Source organism: Ostrinia furnacalis, unplaced genomic scaffold (assembly GCF_004193835.3).
Source record: "Ostrinia furnacalis isolate ACB-3 unplaced genomic scaffold, ASM419383v2 OfSCF1913, whole genome shotgun sequence".
Classification (NCBI taxonomy): Eukaryota; Metazoa; Arthropoda; class Insecta; order Lepidoptera; family Crambidae; genus Ostrinia; species Ostrinia furnacalis.
The window spans coordinates 867,444-885,338 of record NW_021132152.1 but is presented as its reverse complement, the minus strand read 5'-3'; the positions used below and the strand labels follow the sequence as shown (position 1 = coordinate 885,338).

Genomic DNA, 17,895 nt, shown 5'->3' with positions numbered 1-17,895 from the left:
TTATGGCTAATAACTGCTTTTAATCCGTTACTAGCCAATTGCTATTAATCGGATTATTAGCACTTACCCATCTCTAATCGTATTTAATGGGTAGTGCTCTAAGAGCTCTTTGAATTAAGTGTTTCTGAATTCATAAAATTAAATATTGTGTCCGAGGCCGCGTCTTTGACATTTTTGAAAGTAGAATTTAATCTCTTTTATGTAAACTAGATGGCGCTGTGCTTACTTAGCCCGCGGTACCAAAGTATTTTTTCCGCGTTTTTTTTACTTTGCAATCAATGGTATTGATTGTTGTTACCTGCTGCTCATGTTATTGACTAGCTATTAAGCTGTCATTAATGGATAAGTATACAAATTTAATTGTCACCGACTGAGAGGTCGCCTGGCGCCAAAGGGTCGTGCGTTCCATTCCCACCACAGGCAATGTAGGTACACTAATTGTACAGACGACGGCACATCAACGTGAACACTGTGGTGTCTTATACATATAGTGGTAATAGGAGTGATATTGCAACAAAAATGTATAGTCTTATTTGCTGTTGGTTGTTGTACAAGTCATGGATTTATTGTTATGACAAGTTGGTCATCATCAGCCCTTTCACTGTACCTTAACTAGTAGTTAAATAAGTACCTTTAAGTACTATGGTTCCATCAAAATACTTGTCTCACAGATTCAGTGGACATCTGACTGTACAAGAACTCTATGTCGCTGCGAGCTCATGGGCGAGAAGAAACCCCTGAAAAAGCTTCGCAAGAAGCAGAATCAAATTCTGAGCACATTGCAAATGATGTCAAGGAAAGAAATACCTAAAATTCTTAGAGCTAAAGTCAATGCTCTTTGTGTGATAGAAATTCATTCCAGGGATACTGTTGATAGAATGTACAAAATGGGTAAGATAATATTTAATTTTGAAATTATTGGTTTTATCGCACGGAATAATATAAACGGTACAAGTAAGCAAAAACAAAGTGTACCAAAAAGGTTCTGGTTCAGTATGACTATAATTTGTGCTCTACGATGTTTTTCAGCAGGGACCTCTCAGAGTGAGAGATGATAGATTTTATCACGTTTTATTTACTTGCTTAAAGGCGTTTCTCAGGGAGGTATTTTGGGTCCACTATTATTACTTCTTAGTAAAGTCATTCTCACTTAGGCTGTATGCACGTGAGCGCATTCGAGTGGTTCTCCCAGCTGAAGTTCTACTGGGACCGCGAGCGGGAAGACTGCTACATCAGGCAGACCAACACCAACTCGATATACACGTACGAGTACATCGGCAACTCGGGACGACTTGTCATCACACCTTTGACTGATCGGTAACTTTTGACCTCATTCGTTTTTAAATGCGTAAGTGTAAGTATTGATATTGTCTATTTAGGACTTGAGTAGAGACTTTGTAAAGCTTAATTCCTTTCCATTGATCGAAATCCAGTTAGGTATTACATCTGATAAGGGTGGCCAGGTCGCTGCGGCCAACTATTTCATTCGTGGTATACTTACTCGTAAGTAAGTGCGCGTATTAGCTGCGCGACCAAATTCCTATGTCATTGGCCGCAGTCGCCTAATGCGCGGAGGCCCTATCTAAGAAACTTTCTGCCCAATATCAAGAGCGACCTTTGCGTGACATGTTTATTAATATAGTGAACGCCAGACCTACGTCATTTTATAAAAGCTGAAAGTTTGTCAGCGTATGCTCCCAATATAGGATTTAATAGGATATAATGTTGGTGAATTATGAAGTTTGGGTCATCGTGGCTTTGGGAGCTACCCTAAAAAAACTGTCTGGCAAGGAGTTGGAATTGTCGAAACTGTCTGGCTGTTGGAGAAACGTATGACTTATTAGAAGTAATTTAGAAATCCAGTAGATCTGGACGCTTACTAACTAAGCCCCTCCTCTTCCAAGCTGCTACATAACCCTGACGACGGCTCTGCACCTGTTTCGCGGCGGGAGCCCCCAGGGCCCCGCCGGCACCGGCAAGACGGAGACCACCAAGGACCTGGGCAGGGCCCTGGCCAGATGGGTGGTGGTCACCAACTGCTCAGACGGCCTCGACTACAAGTCCATGGCTAAGTGCTTTTCTGGTGAGAATTTGTTGTAATAGCTTTAAACAATCCATAAGCTATGTGGAACAGGATGCGTTTTGTAATCTTAACATTTGGATCGTTTTTTCAATAACTAACAGATGAGGCGTGTAAACGTAACATGCATACATGATCGTAGGTCTTTTACTCAAAATAATGGCTGATAATACAAAGAAGCTCAAAGTTGCACAGCGTGCTATGAAAAGGGCTATGCTCGGTGTTTCTTTACGAGATCAAATCAGAACTGAGGAGATACGTAAACGAACTTAAGTCACTGACATAGCCCGACGGATTAGCAAGCTGAAGTGGCAATGGGCAGGGCACATAGTACGCAGTACTGACGGCCGATAAGGCAGCAAGGTTCTGGAGTGGTGGCCACGTACCAGAAAACGCAGCGTGTGACGTCCACCCACAAGGTGGACCGACAACCTGATAAGGGTAGCAGGAAGGCGCTGGATGCAGGCCGCTACCAACCGTGCGATGTGGAAGTCATGCGATGATCAGTGCGATGGGGAGGCCTATGTTCAGCAGTGGACGTCCTATGGCTGAAATGATGATGATGAATGGCTAACAATAGCCACTTTATAAAAGCGAGATATCTATTCTTTGGCGCTTCTAGGAAGGCTTAAGGCAAGCAGTAGACCTACCTCTATAGCCACCTAGTTATTGTTATCCACTACCCCAATTGCGGACCTTGAAATGGGTAGTTTTTATGGAGATTCCCCTGCCTTGTTCGTTTGGGCATGTCGGATCAGATCTTTAGGATATTCCCTTGCTATTTCCGCTCCTCCAGTTAGATCTTGAACTCCCAGGCATCGCCCAAAGCGGTTGCTGGGGCTGCTTCGACGAGTTCAACCGGATCAACATCGAGGTGCTGTCGGTGGTGGCGCAGCAGATCCTGGCGCTTCTGCTGGCTTTGTCGCTGTTCCTCAAGCGCTTCGTCTTCGAAGGCTGCGAGATCAAGCTGGACGGAAATTGTGGGATCTTTATTACTATGAATCCTGGGTGAGTTGGTTTGTTTTGTTCAGTCGCGCAGGAATATTAGAATAGAATATATCGAGGTGCTGGCGTAGATCCTGGCGCTGTCGCTGTTCCTCAAGCGGTTCGTCTTCGAAGGCTGCGAGATCAAGCTGGACGGGAACTGTGGGATCTTCATCACTATGAATCCTGGGTGAGCTGGTTTGTTTTAGCCAGAAAAGCAGGAATATTAGAATAGAATACATCGAAGGGCTGTCGGTGGTGGGGCAACAGATCCTGGCGCTTCTGCTAGCTTTGTCGCTGTTCCTCAAGCGGTTCGTCTTCGAAGGCTGCGAGATCAAGCTGGACGGGAACTGTGGGATCTTCATCACTATGAATCCTGGGTGAGTTGGTTTGTTTTGGTCAGTCGCGCAGGAATATTAGAATAGACTATATCGAGAGGCTGTCGGTGGTGGCGTAGATCCTGGCGCTTCTGCTGGCTTTGTCGCTGTTCCTCAAGCGGTTCGTCTTCGAAGGCTGCGAGATCAAGCTGGACGGAAACTGTGGGATCTTTATTACTATGAATCCTGGGTTAGCTAGTTTATATTTGTCGAAATATTAAAATCTATGATTATTGACGCCCAGCTTAAACCTTTGTTCCTAGAAAGATGTTTCACAGATGTTGTCGCGACGTAGACGAGAAGAGTAAGGAATGATTTTTCGATATTCAACCCCTAAGCAATAGTGACCGAGTTTCTTGCGCTGCTTCTTCTCAGCACTGGCCCATTTATTTATTGTCCTGAAGCAGTGGTGGGGTTAATACTGGGACGTGTAAAAGTGCTTTTTTAAGCCTATTTACAGAAATAAATGAGTTTTACTGAGTTTTACTAAGGGGAGGGGAAAGGATATTATAATTATTTGGCGATAACAAGTATTCCTTCATTCTCCTTATCGTCTTTGATAGGTCGTAACTATTGCGGTCTACTTCCCTGAGATTATCTTTGTTTACCCTTCAGTTATGCCGGGAGAACGGAACTGCCTGACAATCTGAAGTCGATGTTCCGGCCCATCGCTATGTGTGTGCCGGACTCTCTCATCATCGCTGAGAACACATTATTTTCCGACGGATTCACGGCGTATAAGATCAACGCCAAAAAGGTTTGGTTACATTTCAGTTATGTCAAACGCGTAGCTAATCAGAACCAGGGTTTTAATAGTCGCCATAAAATAACTGCTTGCACATAATAATATGTTAAATGAATATAACTTAACAACTGTGATACGTACTCATTTATATTGACCTACTAGCTTTCCGCCCGCGGTTTGCGCGCGTGGACTACATTATCTACATATTTTACGGAACCCTACTTTTTTCCAAAATAAAATTTAGCCTATGTTACTCGCGGATAATGTAGCTTTCGAATGGTGAAAGAATTTTTAAAAACAGTCCAGTAGTTTTTGAGCCTATTCATTACAACCAAACAAACAAACAAAGTTTTCCTCTTTATAATATTAGTGTAGATATACCACAAAATTAAAATTCACCCCTCACCTTTCCCCAATAAGAAGCCACAATGTTTACCTGGATCGAAACTGTAAAAATGTCTCTTGGTTTTTTATCTACATTGCCTCTAAATTCCCGTTATGTCCACTGGTGGGAACAAGTCTAGTGGTGGAGACAACGGGAATAAACCACATTATCTTTCAAAAGGTTTCTGCCGGACAGCTTTAGGCACCTTTTTGGGCTCCGTAACCCTTCTTGTCTTGTCGACAACAAACCTACACAGCGTCAGCCCAAAACTCCGCCACAAGAATGGCGTTGTCAGTAACCTTCATTAAATCTTCCTGCGTGCAGTTGTTTGGGCACGCAGGACACGAGACATGTGCTTCGTCGACTGGGGAACAAAACACTTGCACTCCGTAACCCTAATGCCTATCACAGGTACCTAGCAAACGGGCGAGACAGTGCTCTCGGCCGAGCACTCGGTGTTAATGAACATTACGCCGAGCGCTCGTGTATGTGACTCGCTCACCCAACTGTCTCGACCGAGTAAACATTTTACTGTCTCGCCAGTTTACTCGGTATGTGTGATCAAGGCATAAAAAGGAACGTTGCGTTCCGCCAGGTGTTCACGCTGTACCAGCTGGCGATGCAGCAGCTGTCCAAGCAGGATCATTACGACTTCGGGCTGCGCTCCATGGTGGCGCTCCTGCGGTATGCCGGCGTCAAGCGCCGCGCCTACCCCAACCTGCCCGAGCAGGAGGTAATTGATTTATTTGACACTGTTTGTTTTCAGGTTTTTCATTTTCTTTGCATGGTTTAAGGTACTAGTCGCGTTTGGCAACAGTCTGTTTCTCACATATTTTTACTACAGCAGGAATTGCCATTTGAAAAAAAGAAAATTGCCTTAAGTAGGGTCGTGGAATAAATAGTCCACGACCGACTGATGACGAATTCAATTCAATTCAATTTTGTTATTGCTTATTAAGTGTTTACAATTGGGTCAAATGAGAATGAGCATGATTTATATTCAGAAGCATGGGATGTTGTATTTAGATAATCTTTCAGCTAGGAGTTGCTTGCTACCCCATTCGGAATCGAGCGAGACCAAATAGGGGGCAAATGACTTTCTCTATTGACAATGCAACCTATTGCTTTTCTCTCTAGAGTTTTTTTGCCTTGTCTCCTAAATAGTTTTATATCTGGCACTTAGCCAGAAGGATATCTTAGACTTGTCATGCTCACTAAAATGTCTCTGGGGTAGTGGCGTGTGAGGCGGGTCGTTACATTCCCTATAATATGGTCGAGTGAAGCGATGGCTGGTTCACACGTCATGTCTGTGAACAGGCGCTGTCTTCGGGGACTGGTCAAGGAAAGATATACCTGACATAAAATATATATGTATCAAAAAGCAACAATTAACCTAGAAATTAGCATGGCAATAAATAAATATATTCAAAACTGCCATGCGGTCTCGTGCTAGATGGGCGTCTTAAAGGCCACCTATCAACGGGAGCGCGTGGTAAGTAACTTGCTTCTGAATGTATTGTAACTTCCTACTTTTTTATATTTTTAAACCGGCAGACAGTGGTGACTGAGTTTGTTGCGGCGCTTCTTCTCAGCACTTGCCAAATGTTTGTCTCGAAGCGCTGGTAGGGCAAAAAAAGAATGAGACATGTATAGGCTCCTTAAGAGCATTTGACGATTTGCAAGAACTAATTTAATTAGTCTAAACAAATAAAGAAAATTTTGATTTTGATTTTATTGTAGATGGTTATTCTGGCCATGCGCGACATGAACGTGGCGCGACTGACGGCGAAGGACGTGCCTCTGTTCGACGGCATCATGCAGGACATCTTCCCCGAGGTGGCCGTGCCCACGCTCGACTACGACATGCTGGAAGCCGCCATCAGCGCCGAGATGCGTCTGGCCGGCCTGCAGCCCATGCGCGCCGCGCTGCTCAAGGTCATCCAGGCCTTCGAGACCAAGGTGAGTCCTGCTGAGACCAAGGTGAGTCCTGCTGAGACCAAGGTGAGTCCTGCTGAGACCAAGGTGAGTCCTGCTGAGACCAAGGCGAGCTCCTGCTGTCTGTCCCCAGGATAGCTGGAGGCTGGCGGGGCTGCAGCCCATGCGCGCCGCGCTGCTCAAGGTCATCCAGGCCTTCGAGACCAAGGTGAGTCCTGCTGAGACCAAGGTGAGTCCTGCTGAGACCAAGGTGAGTCCTGTGTCCCCGGGACAGCTGGAGGCTGGCGGGGCTGCAGCCCATGCGCGCCGCGCTGCTCAAGGTCATCCAGGCCTTCGAGACCAAGGTGAGTCCTGCTGGAGTCCCCGGGACAGCTGGAGGCTGGCGGGGCTGCAGCCCATGCGCGCCGCGCTGCTCAAGGTCATCCAGGCCTTCGAGACTAAGGTGAGTCCTGCTGAGACCAAGGTGAGTCCTGCTGAGACCAAGGTGAGTCCTCCTGAGACCAAGGTGAGCTCCTGCTGAGACCAAGGTGAGTCCTGCTGAGACCAAGGTGAGTCCTGCTGAGACCAAGGTGAGCTCCTGCTGAGACCAAGGTGAGTCCTGCTGTGTGTCCCCGGGACAGCTGGAGGCTGGCGGGGTTGCAGCCCATGCGCGCCGCGCTGCTCAAGGTCATCCAGGCCTTCGAGACCAAGGTGAGTCCTGCTGGTGTCCCCGGGACAGCTGGAGGCTGGCGGGGCTGCAGCCCATGCGCGCCGCGCTGCTCAAGGTCATCCAGGCCTTCGAGACTAAGGTGAGTCCTGCTGAGACCAAGGTGAGTCCTGCTGAGACCAAGGTGAGTCTTGCTGAGACCAAGGTGAGTCCTGCTGAGACCAAGGTGAGTCTTGCTGAGACCAAGGTGAGCTCCTGCTGTCTGTCCCCGGGACAGCTGGAGGCTGGCGGGGCTGCAGCCGATGCGCGCCGCGCTGCTCAAGGTCATCCAGGCCTTCGAGACCAAGGTGAGTCCTGCTGAGACCAAGGTGAGTCCTGCTGAGACCAAGGTGAGTCCTGCTGAGACCAAGGTGAGTCCTGCTGAGACCAAGGTGAGTCCGGCTGTGTGTCCCCGGGACAGCTGGAGGCTGACAGGGCTGCATCCAGGCCTTCGAGACCAAGGCGAGTCCTGCTGTGTGTCCCGGGACAGCTGGAGGCTGGCGGGCTGCAGCCCGTGCTCCAGGTCATCCAGGCCTTCGAGACCAAGGTGAGTCCTGCTGTGTCCCCGGTACAAGCTGAGGCGGGGCTATGTGTGTCTGCAAATTAGACGCATAAGGAAGCGCTGCAGTGACGCCACTGTGCCGCGCTTGCCACTACTAGTTTTCATTCAATATCTAGAAGCGCAACAGCCGCACGTCTTTGTCACACTGTCAAAGTCAAAGTCAAAGTCAAAATTTCTTTATTTGTTTAGACTAATAAATAGTTCTTACAAATCGTCATATGCTCTTAAGGAGCCTCTACATGTCTCATAATCTTTTTACCCTACCAGCGCTTCGAGACCAACATTTGGCAAGTGCTGAGAAGAAGCGCCGCAACAAACTCAGTCACCACTGTCTGCCGGTTAATATAAATAAATAGAAATAGTAGTAGTAGGTACATCGTAGGACTTTGGTAATGGCGCTGCAACTGCGCATCTAAAATTCTATAAAAACTATGAGTGGTGCAGCCAGCGCGCCACAATGCTGCCACTGCAGCGCTTCCTTACGCGTCTATTTTGAAGGCGCCGTCTTATATATCTCGTGTGCATCGCCCTTTGCAATCCAGGCGTTTAAGACCTAAAGGTGACCGCTTCGTGCGGGATACTGCGATTGCGACATACTGGAGCCGGCAAATAAATGCCCACTGCCACTCGATCTAATCTGATGAAAATGCAGGTTCTCTAGTTGAATAAGGCTTTTGTTCAGCAGTAGACTGTAAACGTCTCATGGTTGAAACGAAAACACTAAAAATTCATCCTTATTATAATATCTTGATCTTCCGATAGAACTCCCGGCACTCGAGCATCCTCCTTGGCGATACCAACACTGCCAAATCTGTATCCTGGAAGATGCTAGCAGCAACACTCAGCCGGCTACATCGAGAGAAGGTTCCCGGCTTTGAAAACGTGCAGCTTCATCCAATGAACCCCAAGGCGTTAACGTTGGGCGAACTCTACGGGGAATATAACCTGGCTACCGGCGAGTGGAAGGATGGCGTGCTATCGTCGATCATGAGGACTACTTGCCAAGGTGATAAGGCTTAAATTGATTTGTCATGACTTGGACCCCAGCGTGTATTTAGTTGTACCCCAGCGTGTATTTAGTTGTACCCGATTTCATTTTTCTGTGTTTATAGATGAGTCCCCTGACCAGAAGTGGATCATATTCGATGGGCCAGTTGACGCGATTTGGATCGAGAACCTCAACTCTGTAATGGACGACAACAAGCTGCTGACTTTGGTCAACAGCGAGCGGATTTCTATGCCTCCACAGGTACAGTAGATAACCAGTTTTACAACAGTTTTACAATAGCTCTTATTACAACATAGTTTATCTTCTGAAGACTTTTGAATAGAAGGTCTATTTGACTTACGATTAGGAACTTCAAAGGTTCCCGCCTCTTGTGCCCTTTGCTGTAACTCCTGTGTACCGGATAACAAGAGTGGTCAAATCAAATCAAATCAAATTTCTTTATTTGCGTAATTCCAGGTACATAAGTGGTCCTACATAGATTTGGTAGTTTTCACTGAAATTTGCTCGAACTAGGAAGCGTGCAAATATTAAAAAGAGTAGTAGACTTTATATCGAAAATAATACCAATTTGAGTTGGTATTTTTTTTTTAACATGTCATATTACATTAATTGATTAATAACAAAAAACTAATAAATTATCATTAATTAAATTATAAACTAATACAGAATGTCATATTGAATAATTATTGTCATATCATATTGAAAATGTCACCTCAGGATAATAATGTACTTATTGGATGTCACTTAACATTACAATTAAAATATTCATTTAATGAGTAGAACGACCTCTCCACAAGCCATGCATGCAGTTTGGTTTGAAACTGAGATCCGCTAAGCCCTCTTAATTCTACTAGTCTTACTTAGTCAACTAACTAAATGTGAAAATCGCTCCGTACTTCTGTGGTTGAGGATTCCTTGTGCAGATCGCTTCTATCTTGAGTCTGATCATCACTACCTATCAGGTGAGACGAAGGTCAAGAACTCATTGTGTTGTTTCTCCAGGTGTCTCTCCTGATTGAGACGCTGGATCTTGCGGTGGCATCGCCAGCCACTGTGTCTCGTAACGGCATGGTGTATAACGACTACAAGGACTGGGGCTGGTGGCCCTTCGTCAACTCCTGGCTGGATACCATTGACGACCCCGAGTATAAGGAGAATGTGAGTCTGCAAACTTTCCTTTATTTATTTACTTTAACCGCCTCTGTAGGTAGTCTAGTGACTAAGACCACCTGCTTCAGGCGCAGAGGTCCCGGGTTCGATTCCCAGTGGGGGTAGATGTTTCTGTTCGGTTTGGTTGGTGGTAGGGCTTGTTCTAAGTCCACCTGGCTTTCTACCACCATCTTACCTAAGTCTGTCGCCATAACAACAATGTTAACAGCATTGTTGTGTTCTGGCAGTTAGAGGTAAGATAGCCAGTTCCTCCGTGGTTGAGGATTCCGGGTGAAGCTCGCTTCCACCTTCGGCCTGATCGTCACTTACATCAGGTGAGATACAGGCCAAGAGCTTCCTCGTTGTGGATAAAAAAAAAGAAACTTATAAAGCTGCTTGAAGGCTTACAGAGATTCCAAAGCGCCAACAAGTTGCATGACTTCTATAATTTCCCTTTTTCAGGGTGGCTGTCTGTTAATAGCATGCGCCCAAATCCTACTAATATTATAAATGCGAAAATATGTGTCGATGTTTGTTACTCTTTCACACAAAAAAAAGTATTATTGTTTATAACCCAGAATAACATAGGCTATAATTTATGACGAACTGTGACAAACTAAATTTCACGCGGGTGAAGCCACGGGCAAAAGCTAGTTGTTATAAAGTAGCACACGTCGCCCATGCTTAGACATAGTCTATTTTATTGTAGCTACGTCGCCATTTCCTCAACATCCTGACGCCAGTTTTGGAGCTGAAGCGCCTCGCTTTGGTAGAGGGCCAAAGCGTGCGCGGACAAGAGCTCACAGGAGTGCGGTCCATGTGTCGCTTGCTGGGCCAGTGGCCCGCGCCCGGGCCTCCGGGACCGGAGGAGGAGGACAACGAGACCTTCTCCAAGATGCGGTTCCTGTTCGCGTAAGTTTCATTATCATCATTATTTCAGCTACGGGATGTGTACTACTGAACATAGACTCCCCTAATGATTTCCAGATTAGCCAGTTGGAAGCGGCCTGCATCCAGCGCCTTCCTGCACCCTTTATAAGGTCATCTGTCTATTTTGACGGTTATTATAGCGTAGTCAGTCTTCTACATCCTGACGCCAGTTCTGGAGCTAAAGCACCTCCTCGCTCTAGTGGAGATCTAAAGAGTGCGCGGACAAGAGCTCACAGGAGTGCGGTCCATGTGTCGCTTGCTGGGCCAGTGGCCCGCGCCCGGGCCTCCGGGACCCGAGGAAGAAGACAACGAGACCTTCTCCAAGATGCGGCTCCTGTTCGCGTGAGTTGCATTATTATCATTTCAGCTACAGGACGTCCTATGGTGAACAAAGTAGTCCACTGGTCTTACCCAATGATTTTCAGATAGGATTGGAAGCGGTTTGCATCTAGCCCCTTGGGCCTTCGTGCACCCTTTATAAGGTTATCTGTCTATCTTGACGGTTATTATAGCGTAGCCAGTCTTCTACATCCCTGATGCTAGTTGTGGAGCTGAAGCGCCTCGCTCTAGTGGAGGGCCAGATCGTGCGCGGCAAAGAGCTTCTGGGATGCTCTTGTACGTGCACTTTCTCTAAAATGCGGTTCCTTTTCGCGCACGTAATATCGTAGTCAGTCTTCCACATCCCTGATGTTAGTTCTGGAGCTGAAGCGCCTCGCTTTAGTGGAAGGCTAGGGCGTGCGCGGACAAGAGCTCACAGGAGTGCGGTCCATGTGTCGCTTGCTGGGCCAGTGGCCCGCGCCCGGGCCTCCGGGACCGGAGGAGGAGGACAACGAGACCTTCTCCAAGATGCGGTTCCTGTTCGCGTGAGTTGCATCTTCATTATTTCAGCTTCAGGATGTGTACTACTAAACATAGACTTATTTCAGCTTCAGGATGTCCACTATTGATCATACGCTCCCTCAATGACTTCTAGATTAGCCAGTTGGAAGCGGCCTGCATCCAGCGTCTTCGTGCACCCTTTATAAGGTCATCTGTCTAGCTTGATGGTTATTATAGCGTAGCCAGTCTTCTACATCCTCACGAGAGTTCTGGAGGAGCGTGGGCAGGAGCTCACAGGAGTGCGGTCCATGTGTCGCTTACTGGGCCAGTGGCCCGCGCCTGGCCCTCCGGGACCGGAGGAGGAGGACAACGAGACTTTCTCCAAGATGGGGTTCCTGTTCGCGTGAGTTCACTTCATCATCATTTCAGCCATCTATAGGCGACGTCCACTGCTGAACAAAGACTCCCACATTGACTTCCAGATTGGATTGAAAGCAAGCGGTCTGCATCCAGCGTCTTCATGCACCCTTTCTAAGGTCATCTGTCTAGCTTGACGGTTATTATAGCGTAGTCAGTCTTCTACATCCTGACGCCAGTTCTGGAGCTAAAGCACCTCCTCGCTCTAGTGGAGATCTAAAGAGTGCGTGGGCAAGAGCTCACAGGAGTGCGGTCCATGTGTCGCTTGCTGGGCCAGTGGCCCGCGCCCGGGCCTCCGGGACCGGAGGAGGAGGACAACGAGACCTTCTCCAAGATGCGGTTCCTGTTCGCGTGAGTTTCATTATCATCATTTCAGCCATAGAGCGTCCACTGCTGAACAAAGACTCCCACATTGACTTCCAGATTGGATTAAAAGCGGTCTGCATCCAGCGCCTTCATGCACCCTTTATAAGGTCATCTTTCTAGCTTGACGGTTATTATAGCGTAGTCAGTCTTCTACATCCTGACGCCAGTTTTGGAGCTGAAGCGCCTCGCTTTGGTAGAGGGCCAAAGCGTGCGCGGGCAAGAGCTCACAGGAGTGCGGTCCATGTGTCGCTTGCTGGGCCAGTGGCCCGCGCCCGGGCCTCCGGGACCGGAGGAGGAGGACAACGAGACCTTCTCCAAGATGCGGTTCCTGTTCGCGTGAGTTTCATTATCATCATTTCAGCTACAGGATGTCCTATGGTGAACAAAGTAGTCCACTGGTCTTACCCAATGATTTTCAGATAGGATTGGAAGCGGTTTGCATCTAGCCCCTTGGGCCTTCGTGCACCCTTTATAAGGTTATCTGTCTATCTTGACGGTTATTATAGCGTAGTCAGTCTTGTACATGCTGATGCTAGTTTTGGAGCTGAAGCGCCTCGCTCTATTAAAAGGCCAGACCGTGCGCGGCAAAGAGCTTCTGGGATGCTCTTGTACGCGCACTTTCTCTAAAATGTGGTTCCTTTTCGCGCACGTAAATATCGTAGTCAGTCTTCCACATCAATGATGTTAGTTCTGTAGCTGAAGCGCCTCGCTTTGGTAGAGGGCCAAAGCGTGCGCGGTCAAGAGCTCACAGGAGTGCGGTCCATGTGTCGCTTGCTGGGCCAGTGGCCCGCGCCCGGGCCTCCGGGACCGGAGGAGGAGGACAACGAGACCTTCTCCAAGATGCGGTTCCTGTTTGCGTGAGTTTCATCATCATCTTTATTTCAGCTTCAGGATGTGTACTACTGAACATAGACTCCCCCAATGATTTCTAGATTAGCCAGTTGGAAGCGGCCTGCATCCAGCGTCTTCGTGCACCCTTTATAAGGTCATCTGTCTAGCTTGACGGTTATTATAGCGTAGTCAGTCTTCTACATCCTCACTCTAGTTTTGGAGCTAAAGCGCCTCGCTCTAGTGGAGGGCCAGATCGTGCGCGGCAAAGAGCTTCTGGGATGCTCTTGTACGCGCACTTTCTCTAAAATGCGGTTCCTTTTCGCGCACGTAAATATCGTAGTCAGTCTTCCACATCCCTGATGTTAGTTTTGGAGCTGAAGCGCCTCGCTTTAGTAGAGGGCCAGAGCGTGCGCGGACAAGAGCTCACAGGAGTGCGGTCCATGTGTCGCTTGCTGGGCCAGTGGCCCGCGCCCGGGCCTCCGGGACCGAAGGAGGAGGACAACGAGACCTTCTCCAAGATGCGGTTCCTGTTCGCGTGAGTTTCATTATCATCATTATTTCAGCTTCAGGATGTGTACTGAACATAGACTCCCTTAATGATTTCCAGATTAGCCAGTTGGAAGCGGCCTGCATCCAGCGTCTTCGTGCACCCTTTATAAGGTCATCTGTCTAGCTTGATGGTTATTATAGCGTAGCCAGTCTTCTACATCCTCACGAGAGTTCTGGAGGAGCGCGGGCAAGAGCACAGGAGTGCGGTCCATCCATGTGTAGCTTGCTGGGCCAGTGGCCCGCGCCCGGGCCTCCGGGACCGGAGGAGGAGGACAACGAGACCTTCTCCAAGATGCGGTTCCTGTTCGCGTGAGTTTCATCATTGTTATTTCAGCCATAGAGCGTCCACCGCTGAACAAAGACTCCCACATTGACTTCCAGATTGGATTGAAAGCAAGCGGTCTGCATCCAGCGTCTTCGTGCACCGTTTATAAGGTCATCTGTCTAGCTTGACGGTTATTATAGCGTAGTCAGTCTTCTACATCCTCACTCTAGTTTTGGAGCTAAAGCGCCTCGCTCTATTGGAGGGTCAGAACGTGCGCGGCAATGAGCTTCTGGGATGCTCTTGGCCGCGCACTTTCTCTAAAATACGGTTCCTTTTCGCGCACGTAAATATCGTAGTCAGTCTTCCACATCAATGATGTTAGTTTTGGAGCTAAAGCACCTCCTCGCTCTAGTGGAGATCTAAAGAGTGCGTAGGCAGGAGTTCACAGGAGTGCGGTCCATGTGTCGCTTGCTGGGCCAGTGGCCCGCGCCCGGGCCTCCGGGACCCGAGGAAGAAGACAACGAGACCTTCTCCAAGATGCGGTTCCTGTTCGCGTGAGTTTCATTATTATCATTTCAGCCACAGGATGTCCTATGGTGAACAAAGTAGTCCACTGGTCTTACCCAATGATTTTCAGATAGGATTGGAAGCGGTTTGCATCTAGCCCCTTGGGCCTTCGTGCACCCTTTATAGGGTGATCTTTCTATCTTGACGGTTATTATAGCGTAGTCAGTCTTGTACATACGTACATGCTGATGCTAGTTCTGGAGCTGAAGCGCCTCGCTCTATCGGAGGGCCAGACCGTGCGCGGCAAAGAGCTTCTGGGATGCTCTTGGCCGGTACTTTCTCTAAAATGCGGTTCCTTTTCGCGCACGTAAATATCGTAGTCAGTCTTCCACATCAATTATGTTAGTTCTGGAGCTGAAGCGCCTCGCTCTATCGGAGGGCCAGACCGTGCGCGGCAAAGAGCTTCTGGGATGCTCTTGGCCGGTACTTTCTCTAAAATGCGGTTCCTTTTCGCGCACGTAAATATCGTAGTCAGTCTTCCACATCAATAATGTTAGTTGTGGAGCTGAAGCGCCTCGCTCTAGTGGAAGGCCAGAGCGTGCGCGGACAAGAGCTCACAGGAGTGCGGTCCATGTGTCGCTTGCTGGGCCAGTGGCCCGCGCCCGGGCCTCCGGGACCGGAGGAGGAGGACAACGAGACCTTCTCCAAGATGCGGTTCCTGTTCGCGTGAGTTTCATTATCATTATTTCAGCCATAGAGCGTCCACTGCTGAACAAAGACTCCCACATTGACTTCCAGATTGGATTGAAAGCGGTCTGCATCCAGCTTTATAAGGTCATCTCTATCTTGAGGGTTAATATAGCTGCTGAAGATAGACTCCTCCTCAAAAGTAGGAGCTGACAGAAGTCGTCCATGATAGCCTGCTGGCTAATGGCTCTCAAAATTCAGAAGAAGAATGTCGAAATTTAGTTTGAGTTTCTAGTGCCCGTTTTTCGGGCACTCAGACTAATAATTATTCTTAAGTGACCCCTTTGAAACCAAAATTCCTGTTATGTGCTACCATATACAATGCAGCAGCTGTAACGCAGCACGAAGTCCGGAATGTTACTTTAGATGTTACCTAGAGTGGCAAAAGTAGGAGCTGATTGAAGTCAGGTCTATGGTAAACTGCTGGCTAATGGCCCTCCAAGATCAGATGGAATAATCTAGGTTTTCCCTAAAATATTCTTACAGCAAAGTTTTACAACATGATCTGTAGTTCTAAGGGCTTACGCTAAAACTCGCGTGGGCGCCCGCACGCGTATCTGAATCTAAGAATGTGTGGCGCGGGCGTATGCGAAGGGTTTCCACACTCGCAGCGGATTGCACGCACGCATTGGAAGACCGGAGCGCGTGCGTGCCGCAAGTTTTGGCGTAGGCCCTTGAACGGCAACATTGTTTCTTGTATGGGCAGTGCTGCAGTGGTTATATTTCTCCTCGCTAGCATGATCTGGTCAGTGTGCGCTACGCTGGAGGACGAGCCGCGGCGCAAGCTGGACAACTGGGTTCGCGAGCACGAGGGCGTGTTCCCGCTCAAGGACACGGTGTACAACTACTACTAGGAAATACCGCCTGGCCGCGAAAATCTATGTCCTAACCTTGATCAGTCGTTGGGTGCTGTAGGGTCAACAGAGACTGGGAGCTAGGGAACGGTTCGCAAGGTGTATGTGACTGGGGAACAGGTGGGGGAGCAGTGTAATGCGGCACTAAGCCCGGAATGTTACCTTAGTGGAATGATAGAGTGGCAAAAGTAGGAGCTGATTGAAGTCAGGTCCATGGTAAACTGCTGGCTAATGGCCCTCCCAAGTCCAGATGAAGAAAATATCTAGGTTTTTCTATGATATTCTTATGGTGCGTCCAGACTGGGCGCACGGACTCGCGCTGCACGCTAGTCATCCTGCTCACTCTGCTCTTGAGTGAGCAGGATGTTGTACCTAGTCTGGACGCACCACTACAGCAAAGTTTTACAACAGCATGATCTGTAGGTCTAAAAGGGCCTACGCTAAAAATCACGCGGCGGGCGCCCGCACGAAAAATAGTAAGAGCAGCGCAGTGTGGCGCGGACGCATGTGACGGTTTTCGGTCGGATCGGAGCGGGTGCGTGTCACAAGTTTTGGCGTAGGCCCTTGAACTGCAACATTGTTTCTTGTATGGTCAGTGGTAATATTTCTCCCCGCTAGAATGATCTGGTCAGTCTGTGCTACGCTGGAAGACGAGCCGCGGCGCAAGCTGGACAACTGGGTGCGCGAGCACGAGGGCGTGTTCCCGCTGAAGGACACGGTGTACGACTACTACGTGGACGAGCGCCTGCGCCAGTTCAAGTGCTGGGAGGAGCGGCTGCCCGACAACTGGCGGTTTAACCCGGCGTGAGTCTATCACCCAGAGAATGTATATTTTCACATCATTTATATTCCCTCCTCTCTTTCCCACTTCTCTTTACTACTTCTACTTCCCTTCTCACTTCCTCATCTCTCTTTCCCACCTTTTTTTTCTATTAATTACTAGACGGGTCCAAGATCCGACTTGGCAGTGACGTCATATGGGGAGCGCAAATGTATCAACCCTTATTGGCCAATAGCCGGGTGTATACAGAGTGATCCACCAAGGTAGAATCGGTGCGCGGTAGATCATCCAGTGTGGCCCCAGCTATTGGTAAATAAGAGGTTCTGTATTTGCGCCAGTTAAAACTTGGCTAGAGCTAGTGGCTAGTATAGCGCCAACTAGTGAGTGCTTATTGGAGTTGAGTAGTTGACACTATTAACGAAAACTTAATCTAAGACACGACATCCATTTAAAGCTTTGAAATCATTCAAGTTCGTGCACTGAAGACGTCTTTTAATAATAAATTCCCACAGGCATGGGTTCCATAACATCTTGGTGCCCACATTGGAGTTCATCCGGGTGCAGATAGTGGCCCTGGATATGCTGAAGAATGGCTACGGAGTCCTCATTGGAGGACCTACTGGCACCGGGAAGACTTTCCTCATCCAGGGGACGCTGGCTAACTTGGATCCTTCTAAGTAAGTACCTATTTGCAGAGGGCGTGTTAGAAGTCAACGCCTCCTTTTTAGCCTTTTTCGGCTACGTGGGTGTAGGCCTCCTTTAGTTCATTTGTTCCTTTTACGGTCTTGAGCAACTTGATCCACTTTATTCTTGCTGTGTTTTTTGTTGTCGTGCTACGCATCTGCTAATCTGCTTTCCTTCTCATCTGATCTTCCTTGTACTCGTATATCGGTCTCAGCAGTATGTCTTCAAAAGTAA

The 17,895-nt window shown here is 48.2% G+C and overlaps 1 protein-coding gene across 1 annotated transcript in view; it reads left to right on the top strand.

Annotated features, from left to right (window-relative positions):
- Nucleotides 1–17,895, top strand: part of kl-2 (dynein heavy chain 2, axonemal kl-2) — a 47,785-nt gene that overhangs the window by 16,128 nt on the left and 13,762 nt on the right. The window contains exons 29-41 of the mRNA XM_028306260.1: nucleotides 672–891; nucleotides 1,155–1,317; nucleotides 1,905–2,083; nucleotides 2,896–3,088; nucleotides 4,057–4,198; nucleotides 5,167–5,304; nucleotides 6,312–6,530; nucleotides 8,516–8,759; nucleotides 8,866–9,002; nucleotides 9,765–9,920; nucleotides 10,621–10,823; nucleotides 16,815–17,000; nucleotides 17,490–17,654. Coding sequence (XP_028162061.1) covers nucleotides 672–891; nucleotides 1,155–1,317; nucleotides 1,905–2,083; nucleotides 2,896–3,088; nucleotides 4,057–4,198; nucleotides 5,167–5,304; nucleotides 6,312–6,530; nucleotides 8,516–8,759; nucleotides 8,866–9,002; nucleotides 9,765–9,920; nucleotides 10,621–10,823; nucleotides 16,815–17,000; nucleotides 17,490–17,654 — 2,345 coding nt within the window. The remainder of the gene's footprint in view (nucleotides 1–671; nucleotides 892–1,154; nucleotides 1,318–1,904; nucleotides 2,084–2,895; nucleotides 3,089–4,056; nucleotides 4,199–5,166; nucleotides 5,305–6,311; nucleotides 6,531–8,515; nucleotides 8,760–8,865; nucleotides 9,003–9,764; nucleotides 9,921–10,620; nucleotides 10,824–16,814; nucleotides 17,001–17,489; nucleotides 17,655–17,895) is intronic.